The 10,248-nt window shown below is 62.1% G+C and overlaps 1 protein-coding gene across 3 annotated transcripts in view; it reads left to right on the top strand.

Annotated features, from left to right (window-relative positions):
* The first annotated feature begins 5,692 nt into the window (after positions 1–5,692).
* Positions 5,693–10,248, top strand: part of RAB40C (RAB40C, member RAS oncogene family) — a 29,782-nt gene continuing 25,226 nt past the window's right edge. Inside the window, exons 1-2 of one of the 3 annotated variants that reach the window (XM_042971375.1) lie at positions 5,693–5,876; positions 6,615–6,838. In XM_042971375.1, the coding sequence (XP_042827309.1) occupies positions 6,697–6,838 (142 nt within the window). In that variant the 5' untranslated portion in view covers positions 5,693–5,876; positions 6,615–6,696. Of the gene's footprint in view, positions 5,877–5,958; positions 6,142–6,449; positions 6,498–6,614; positions 6,839–10,248 lie in introns of those variants that run through there. The other 2 variants (XM_042971374.1, XM_007093677.2) reach the window with 2 other exon arrangements.

Here is a 10,248-nt window from a genome sequence, read left to right as displayed (position 1 = left end):
GACAGGACAGGTCCTGGCTCTGCCTTTTTCTGCTGAGACAATAAAACTTCCCACCCGTTTGGAGCGTACCCTCTACCTTCCCATCGCCATCGCCACACGGGCAGTGGGTCTGAGGAGGCCCCCCACCTCCACCGTGACGGTGGTGGGGCTGAGGTGAGGTTCCCCTTCTCCTGGGGTGGTAGGACAGCTGGCCCCCGTTGTTTTTCCTACGGTGTCTGTGACACCCATTTCTTGTTCGATGCCAGCCTGGGGAGCAGTGGGCACACCATCCCCTGAAGCAGGCCTCCCTGCGGGTCTGGCAGGCGGGTATGGAAGTTCTGGCCCCTTGAAGATGTCCTGGCATGGATGGGCGGACCCAGGGTCACGCACTCTCTGGTTTTGGCCTTGCCCTGGTATGAGTGACAGGGCTGAGGGTAGGGGTGCAGGCCTCCCTGGGGCAGGGGTGAGCTGCCCTGGCTCTGATGAATAGACCACCTCAAACCTGTGGACTCCTCGCAGGGCAGGGATCCTGCCTGCCTCCCTCTACCCATCCTGCAGCCTTGAGGGACGCTTGGCTGGCCGCCTGTGCACCTGCCGTCCTGGCTTCGCAGGGAAGGGCTAAAGTCCAGAGAGGTCCGTCAGCACCTCCCAGTGCTGTGCCTCCACTAACGGGTCAGCAGAGGCTGGATGGGGAGCCCTACGAGGCCCCTGTGGGTTCTTGTGGTGCCTTTCTGGTCTGAGGCAGGTCGGTGAGAGGTCAGGGGTGGGGAGTGGTGCGGGAACCCAGTGGAGGGCCCAGAGCCTCCGAGGAGTTTGCTCAGGTCTGTCCCCAGGCCCCCAGAGCCTGCTGAGAAAAGCCTCCACCACCCGTCTTTCTTGCCGGCAGATGCCAAAACTCGAGATCACGTGGGGCCCACCGCCTCTCCTCTCGGGGCTCTGCCCAGCCCATGGGACGGTGGTGGCCACTTGACGGGGCGTGCCTGGCAGCTGTCCCCCTCTGCCCGGCTGCCTCCCCACCTCCTGAGGGCAGCACCGGTCGCTCCAGCCGCTGCCGCACCTCCCAGGCTGCTCCCATCCTCCCAAGAACAGCCTTCTTCTGTGCACGGCCTTGTCCTCACCCCAGGTCTCTTACCACCTCTGCCACGCTGACCGGGGCAGAGCCCTGTGCTCCGGCTTCCCTGAGGCTGGATCGCAGGTCGCCCCGAGAAGTGGACATTTGCCTTCCATTCAGGGCCACCGCTTCCCGCTCCGGTTCTCACGGCTGGAAGACAGTGGCCTCACGCACATCAGTCAGGAGATGAGCTCAGAGAGGGAGGGTGACTAGTTGAAGGCCACACAGCGGGCAGGTCTGAGCCCCACAGTGTCTCCGCACAGGCCCCTCCTGTGTTTGGAAGCTCCCCGTGTTGACATATTTCAAACTTACAGAAACACAGTGCACAGTACTGTCTGGCACCCTGACCCATACTCCCCATCGTTCACACTGTGCCACTTCGGGTTTTGTATTTGTGCCGTATTTTTTTCCAAACAATTTGTCACTTGCCCTTAATTTTGCCCCTAAAACGTCCAGTGTGTACCTTGCAGCCACAGCACAGCGAGGGGAGTCGATTAGCATGGGCAGGCCCCTTGCTGGGTGCCCCCAGGTGACCTCTGCGGTAGCCTGTCCTCCCCCCCCAACTCCTCCGCCCCCCCCCCCCGTCCCTGCCACACACTCGCTGTGCCGCTCCCCAGGGCCCTGTAGCCTCCGGTGCCCCCAGCCTGCCTGCCTTTCACCACAGTTACTCCGTAGGATGTCCCTCTGTGGGGCTCATCTGATGATTCTGACCAGAAGATTCAGCCCCTGGGCTCTTGGCAGGAAGACCCTGGACATGCGACTGTGTCCTTCCCAGGGTGTCACCTTGGGAGGCACATGGCGTCCGTCCATCCTGGTGACGTCTACTTGGTCGCCAGGGGTTCTCCTCCGCAAAGCCACTTACTCTTTAATAAGTAATTTGTGCCGAGATGTTTGCGACCACGTGAGTGTCCACCCTCCTCGCCCTCTGGCTCGCCGGCTGCGCCATTGGTTGTTGCTGGACGCGCACGGGGACTTCCGGCTTCCTCCTGCTGTGGGGTTTCATGGGGCCTCTCTTTGGCTCCAGCCTTGGTCTGGGGGGAGTTCCAGAGTAATTGAACTTTTGTGGGTGCCCCCAGAGAGCCTGGGCACAGGACTTTGGAGCCAAGATCTGTTTGCCCGGGGGGGGGGGGGGGAAATCCCAGACCCTTCTTGGAGAGCAGAGCTTGGGGTTCAGCATAGAGAGCAGTGGGAATCCTGGAGGGGAAGGCAAAGACATCCCAGACCACTCCCTGCCTGGACAGGAGCCGTGTGTGGAGGCCTGCGGGGGGGCCTGGGGGGTTTCTTCACTAGATGCTTCCTGAGTCTCCCGAGAGAGGGGGGTGCCGGGAATCACCCTTAACCACCTAACGCGTGGGCACCTCAGCAAGGCTGAGCCAGGACTTGGAAGCAGAGGACTGCTCTGGACTGCTTCGTTCTTGGCCTGAGGCCCTTCTTGGCAGCAGGGATGCCGTCCTGTCCCCTCCTCAGTCTGGAGAGCTGGCATTTAGCCCCAGGATGTCTTTGCAGAAGGGCACACATCTGCGTGGGAGGCAGCGCCTCTGTCCACAAGGCCTCCCGGACACCAGGGAGTTCGCCCGCCACCCCGTCCCCCCATCCCGCCCTTGTCTGGGCCCTACTGCCCCAGACCCTGTGGGTTCCTATGGTGCCTTTTTGGTCTGAGGCAGGGAGGTAAGAGTTCAGAGGGGCTGGGAGCAGTGCAGGAACCCAGCGGAGGGCCCGAAGCCCCTGAGGAGAGTTCGCCCAAGACTTCCCCGAAGGATCACACCCCCGGACGGGCCTCCAACCTACAAAGCAGGGACGGTAGCACCTGCTCCACAGGCTGTGCTGGGAAAGGCCCGGTTGAAAAGCCTGCACACGGAGCCCAATTCCTCGGTTTGTCCTGGGTGATGGGGAGCAGGCGGTGGAGCTAAAGCCACCGGAGCCTCTTCGGGGGAAGTCCTAGAGGGATGAAGGATGCTTCTGATTTAAAATCTCTGAAAAAAAATTTAAAAATAAATAAATAAAATCTCTGGGGAGGGGATGATAGTGGGTTCTCACCCACCGCCCCTTTCAGGCAGCCTCAGAAACCAAGAAGGAAAGTGGCAACCCCACAGTGCTTCCAGTCCCGGAACGAGGGTCTTGGTACTTCCGAGCAGGGAGCGGGCGGCGCCAGGGCAGAGCCGCCACTGACCGCTGCGGGAGAGGCCGGTCCCGTCACCCCCAAGCACCCTCCCTGCCCTGCCAGCTCGAGGTTCGGGGGTGGGCAGACACCTGCCAGCTCCCTTGTGCTGCGCCAGTCAACACTCAGTCCCTGGCCCCTCTGGGGACTCGGTCCCCCACCTCCCAACAAGACCCTGCCTTTGGCTGTTTCTGTAGCATTGTGTGAGGCGGGTGGCTGTGCCCTTCCTGTAAATGCGGAGGCTGTATCTGCTGCCACCCAGCATCCAGGGAACAGCCATTTCGCAGGAGGAGGGCGTGGCCTGAGCAAGTGCACGAGCAGGATCGTCAGGGCTCCTTTGCAGGTTACAAACGAGCCAGGTGGCCCTGCCCATCCCTAGTCAGTCTCTGCCCTCAAGTGTCCCGGCTCTGTGCGTCCCCAGAGGACCAGGAGCACCAGAGGAGAGTCTCTGAAGGCAGGTGAGGAAGGCCCAGGTGCTACTCACCCAGCAGAGGAACCAGCTCCTCGGGAAGCCCCCCAGGCACCACATCAAAATGCTCAGCGGCCTGCCCGTGGCACACTTCCCGGGAAAGGCTGCTGCAGCTTGGGGACGAGGTCACTGGTGTGGTGCCATTCACGCTGGGGTCGGCTGCCTGACAACCACCTGCTACTGGAGGGATGGCCTAGGTGACCATGGGAAGAAAGTTCTTGCAACCAGCTCCTTACTTCCTGGGTGGACATGCCAGCTGGGCTGTCCTCAGCGCAGCACACCGGCGGATGGCCCTTGTGGGGACATGCCTGTTCCCTCTGCACAGATGTGCTTTCCAGGGAGCCCTACCTCTCTGTGGCCTCTCCGCTGCACGTAGCACTCAGCGCCTGTTCTGGTGAGGGCTGTGCTTGGCTCAGCTTCGGCAACTAATTCTTTTATTAACAATTTTACTGAGGCATATTTTACATATTATACAATTCACCCATTCTGTGAGCACAATTCAATGATTTTTATTCAAGGCGAAAAAAGTGCCTTTATCATTAAATTTTTAAATGCTTATTTTTGAGAGAAAGAGAATGAGCGGGGGAGGGGCAGAGAGAGAGAGAGAGGGAGGCACAGCATCTGAGGCAGGCTCCAGGCTTTGAGCTGTCAGCCGGGAGCCTGACGAGGGGCTCGTACTCACCAACTGTGAGATCATGACCTGAGCCAAAGTGGGAGGCTTAACAGACTGAGCCACCCAGGTGCCCCAGGGCTACTCATTATTAAGCGTCATGTGTAAATAATGTTCTCATAAAAATGTTATCAATGAAGAGAAAGCCACTTTTGTTAAAGTTTATTTATTTTCAGAGAGAGAGAGAGAGTGCGAGCGAGCACGTGCAGGGCGGAAAGGGAGATGGGAGACCCCAGCAGGCTCCGCACCATCAGGACAGAGCCCATCGCGGGACCGAAATCACAAACCTCGAGATCATGACCTGAGCGGAGACCAAGAGCTGGAGCTACCCAAGTGCCCAGAGAAAGTCACTCTTGATCCGCAATCCCAGAGGAAAGGATCCTGTCATACTTCCCAGACCACTTCCTATGGACGTATTATGCTTTCATAGACCTAAACCTGGAATCAAATGTGTTGTCAGCTTTTTAAGAGCATAAACTGAAATCACACTGGATAGACCATGCTGTCATTTGCATTCTTCTCATCTCTTCTCACGACAGCGTTGTTTGCACCTCATCTCGTTCACTGTAGAACTGCTTGAACGGGGTTGATTCAACAGCTCCCAAATAGCGGTCCTAGATGTTTCTGGACCTTCAACATGACTACAACGTTGTAGTGAAGTTCGTTGACCTCGTTTCTGAGGACTTCTCCAGGCTAAATTACGAGCCTGTCCGACCCCCTCAAGAGAGCTGTTTCCCACGTCCTGGCCCACAAGCGCTGTTGCCAAGCTGATGGCTGGAAGGGGAATTATTTTGCTTTAATTTCCATTTTGCAGAGTGAAAATGCGTCTTCACACGTGTTCACAGGTTCTGCATACTTCTTTGCCCACTAAGAAAAATAACCCTTTCTTCTTGTAAACAACTGCGGGCTGACTTCCTCCTGGAGGCCCCCCAGTCCTGCCCCGGACCGCCACGCCCCTCTCCTCCTGGGACCCCCACCCTGCCTGACTCTCTACGACCTGGTGGGCGGCGCGGCTCCTGCCTCGAGACCCTGGGGGCAGGCCCCGTGCTGCCGTCCTCCCAGGCGCCGAGGTTCGAGAACTTTGGGCCTTCGCAGTCGTGCACCGCGACCTAAGGACCACCGGGCCAGGCCGCGGCGCCCCTTACCTTCCCCAGTTCGCGGGAGGGCTCTGAGCGCCTCTCGCGACCCCACCCCCACCGGAGAGGAAGTCCCGCCTCCCAGGCCTCCCCTGAGCGCCGATTGGCCGGACTCGTCCCGCCACGCCCGGGCCCCGCCCCAACGCGGGGAGGGCGGCTCCCGAGAGCACAGTTCCAGGGGGGCTGTCTGCCCTCGCTGAGGTCTCTGCGGGAGTAGCGACCGCAACTTGTTAGAGGCTTAAGTCCTCCGGGACCCAGCCGCGTCACCTGACTCCCGGGGACGGCCACCATCCTGCTCCCGCTTGTGGGAAGGGGGCGTATGCAAACAATCTGGAGTCCCAAGCTCCTGATTGGTGAGCATGTAGGGAAGGGAGGAAAGCACGGGGTGAGCGGGGCGGGCTTAGAGGGGCCGTGATCGACGTGTGGGCGGACCAGTGGCTCTGGGAGGATAGGCAGCGGTGGCCAATGGCGACGGGGAGGGGGCGGGCGAGGGCCGAGGTGTTGCGAGGGCAGAGAACGGGATTGCTGTTGACTCGGAGGTGCTCTGCGGGAAGCGACGGGGGCGGTAGAGGTGCTGACGGACGTGCCGGCAAACCAGAGGTTCCGGGAAATACGGAGGTGAGTAGCCAACGGCGACGGCGACCAGGCAAGACGGTCAGCATCTTCGCAACGCTGCGTGGGGAACGGTGGGGGCGGACAGTCGTGACGGACGTGCGTATGGGCCAATGGCGATGAGAAAATGCCGGCGGGCGACCAATGAGGATGGCGTGGAGGTGGGGCGACAGGAGGCTTCTTGGTGCTGTGTGGGAAACGGTGGGGGGGGGGGGGCCGGCGACCGTGACGGACTTGCGCAGGGGCCAATGGGCCTGGGCGGGCGGGCGGGGCGACAGCCAATGGCAGCGCTCGGTCCGGGGGCGGGGCGGCGAGGCAGCTAGTCTCCGTGCGGGAAGCGGCGGGGCGGCGGCAGCGTTGAGGTGAGGCGGGCGGGTGGCGGCGGCGGTGGTGGTGCAGGTGCAAGCGGCGGGGGCGGAGGAGCGGGCGCGGCCCGGGCCTCGCCGGCCGGCCCCACTCACCCGCACTCCGGCCCGCAGGTCGTTCCGAGGCCTCCTCCCCGCCGTGCTCCCGCGGCCGGCGCCGTGGGCATGCGGGCGCGGCCCGCGCGCGCGTGAGAGGATGGGGACGCAGGGCAGCCCGGTCAAGAGCTACGACTACCTGCTCAAGTTCCTGCTGGTGGGCGACAGCGACGTGGGCAAGGGCGAGATCCTGGAGAGCCTGCAGGACGGCGCGGCCGAGTCTCCGTACGCCTATAGCAACGGTAAGGCCGCGCTCCGGGCCCGCCCGGCCAGCCCGGCCGGCAGTCGCGGGGGCCTGCCTTCTCGCGTCCACGGCGCCCGGACCGACCCCGCGCCGGCGGGGAGCGGGCCTGCGTCCCCGTCTCCTCTTTCTTCCCCGGAGGAGGCCCCCGGCGGCGCCGCGGCAGCCGGAGCCGGAGCTCTCGGCGGCTTGGCACTTTGCTCATCGGCCTGAGGCCTTCGTGGGGGCTGCGCGCTAGACGGGCGGCCGCGACTTGGCGGCGAGCGGCCTGGTGGCTGCTGGCGCCCCCGGGGCCGGCAGTGCCCTGAGAGGGGCTGTGAAAGTGGGGGCCAGGATGTAGGTGCGGGGGCTTCTGTGCGGCGCACAGCCCGTGAGCAGGTGTGCCAGGGGTGGCCGGGCCGCTCCCGTGATCCCGCGGCTGCGCCCCGGGAACCGGCGCCGGTGCTGGAAGGACATGCCCCGCTCTCAACGCTAGTGGCTCCGCGGCTGAAATACGCAGCACATACGCGTCCCCTGCGAAGGCGGTTAACACGGCCAAGTGCAGCGGTGGGGCCGGTGCCCCCTCTGTGCTGGGGCCCGTCCCAAGCCACGTGGACTTGGGGTCCCTTTAGAGGAACCAGGAGAGCCGCTTCGGAACGTCAGCACCCAGGTTTTGCAAGGACCTCTGTGCTCCCGCAAGTAGTTTTATCTAATTTTACCTCTTCAGGTCTTTGTTCTCCACGCCCTTTGTTGCTTTGTTTCTTGGACTCTGGTCGGTCCTGTCAGACTGCTCTGAGCGTTTGCTGTTTGCTAAATTGCTCGCCTACAGGCGGCTGGCGGCGTGGACGCTGTTTTTCCCAACCTTTCGTTTTAGGACTTGTCAAGGTTGTTGGATCACCTGGACCGGCCGCACGCCCTTCCTGCTGGGACGGCCTCGGTGGTAGGCAGCCGCCGCCTCGCCTCCCAGAGCATGTGTTCTCAGCCCTTCTCAGAGGAGGTCCCTCGAAGGGCAAGAAGGGAGCAGCCCTGGGTGTGTTGTGGGTGAGGGAGGGGCCCTACTGGGGCCTTAGCGTGCCCCGTCATGGGCTCCTGCCACCTCGACGGTCGCTGCGCAGTGACAGTGACGGTCAGAGCTGTCTTTCCTGACAGTGAGCGGTTGGCTGCCTTTCCAGGGGGAGCCGCGCTCCCCGGAGGCCAGTGGTGCGCGTTTACAAGAGCGCGAGGGGCCCTGGCTTCATCAGGGGCAGCAGCGTTTTTCTGGAACCTGGGTCTGTGCTTTTGAGGCCTAGCTCAGCCTGCCGGCAGCTACTCCAGTCGGGTGCAGTGAGCACTCAGGGCACACAGAGCCACGAGTCGGAGAGAGGGGTCCCACCTCCTGTCCCCTCTGTCGGGTGGTGGCGGTGGCTGCCCTAGTTCCTGTGGCACGTTGACTGAAGTAGGGCCAGTGTTGAGTAGAGCATGGCGACCTACCTGAGGCCAGGGAGCTGGGCCAGGGGGAGGGCCGTCTTCCAGAAGTGGTGAGGAAAGCCCACCCTTGGAAAGGCCGCATGTGCAGTTAGGGCCAGGGCACACTCACAATTCCCATCGAGTAGAAAATACGAAGCGCCAGCCTCTGCGTAGCGTCCTCAGGGTTAAGACGTGTGCAGCAGGGGAGCGGGTGTTTGTGGTCAGGGCATCAGCTCACGGACCCCGGGGGCCAGTGCTCTTTCGCCGAGTGAAGTTGGTGGTTCCGAGAGCGCCTCTTTCTTCTCTGAAGGCTTCTTAAGGGAGACTCTTGAGGGTTTGGGGAGCTCTGGAGCAGCTGGTTCTCGGGTTTCCGTGAGAACCTAAATTCGCTTTTCGGAAGAGTTAATAACGTTCAGGAATTTTTTTTTAGTGTTTATTTTTGAGGGAGAGAATGAGCGGGGTGGGGGGGCGGAACGGACAGGATCCGAAGCGGGCTCGGTGCTGAGAACAGAGAGCCTGATGTGGGGCTTGAATTCACGAACTTCGAGATCCTGACCTGAGCCGAAGCTGGACGAAGCTTAACCAACTGAGCCACCCAGGCTCCCCGGGAATTGTTGTATTTTTGATTCTCTTGCAAGGGATATACGTGCATTTCTTTTTCCCATTCACCGTTGAAAGCCTTCAGCGTCTCTCCCGGTTTCTTTGTGTTCTGCCTGAACGTGCATGGTTCCTGTGACCAGGAGCGGATACCCCATGGCAGGGAAATCCCCACTTCGTGGAGGACGGGTGATCAAAGTCCCTTCCTTGGGCCGACCTGATTCCTCACCTGCATCGAAGTCTCGCCTAGCTTGTTCTTGAGGCAGGTATGTGAGTGCGCGTCGTTCTTCTCGGCTTTGCAGACGCGGGAGTCATCCAGGTGGCCTTCCTCGTGCTGGCACCCACAGCGGGGACAGCCGTGTGCGACACTGTGCCTGTGCCCCAGGGAGCCCGCAGCAGGCTCTTGCTCTCTGGCCGGGCCGCTGTGCTCTGTGCGTGCAGGTCTCCGTGGTCTGGAACCGTTCCCTGCAGGAGGTCTCTGTCTCCCCTAAATACGCAGCAGTGGTTGTAGAGGAGGCAGGCGCCGTCTTTGGGGGAGAGGCGTGCTCTGCCCAGAGGTCCAGCCGGGCTACCTGCCGGGACGTTACGCTCCGGAACCAACGTGCCAAGGGGTCTTGCTTGTGAGAGCTGGCTGGAAGGAGGTGCGGGTGTTTCATGAGCAACTTCTACTCCCGAGTGCACCCCGGCTCTGCGTCTGCCCTGGGGGCGTGTGCTGGCCGCCCCCGGAGCCCAGGGACGCCCTTGCTGTGGGTGCACGGGCCCGCTGCCACCTTTCTGAGGGCAGCGAACGTCTTGGCGCCCACAGGTCTTCACCATGAGGCTCGAGGGCTGACGAGCAAGTGCCCTGTGGTCGATAGGCCCACGTTCTGAAAGCCTCCCTAGCGGACACGAATCCATCCCGGCCTGTCTGCTTCTCCCGCGGTCGGTGTGGCTGGGAGCTGCTGGGTGCGCTTTGCGCCTCAGGCGTGGCTGGCGGGTCAGCAGGAGGAGCGGGGCGTTTGTGACGGGTGTGGACGGAGCCAGGCAAGCGTGACGTCTGCGTGAGCTTCTGGGGCCTGCTGGTCGCTGATGTCTGTGGGAGCGAACAGCGCTTGCCGTGCCCGTGGGGGGGGCGGTCCCGAGCGTCGGCCACAGCCCCTGCCAGCCACCCGCTGGCTAGGCTGGAGCTCACCGTTCCCCCAGCTCCACGGTGCTTCCTCGGACGGTTCCGAACGTCTCTTCCCGCCTGGCTGGAAGTTGGTGTGTGTCCTCAGCGCCAACCCAGGGGAAAGGCCGTGCTGTTTTCCTGGGCCGGGACGGGTCCCGGACGGTATGCCTGTGGCGCGTCATCCGCTGCTTCGTCCCCAGCGTTGGAGTGAGATGTGTACCCGGGAGGCATCAACTGCTGCG

The sequence above is a fragment of the Panthera tigris genome, chromosome E3, assembly GCF_018350195.1.
Source record: "Panthera tigris isolate Pti1 chromosome E3, P.tigris_Pti1_mat1.1, whole genome shotgun sequence".
Classification (NCBI taxonomy): Eukaryota; Metazoa; Chordata; class Mammalia; order Carnivora; family Felidae; genus Panthera; species Panthera tigris.
Note: the sequence above shows the minus strand (reverse complement) of the source record. Positions and strands in the feature narration are given on the sequence as shown.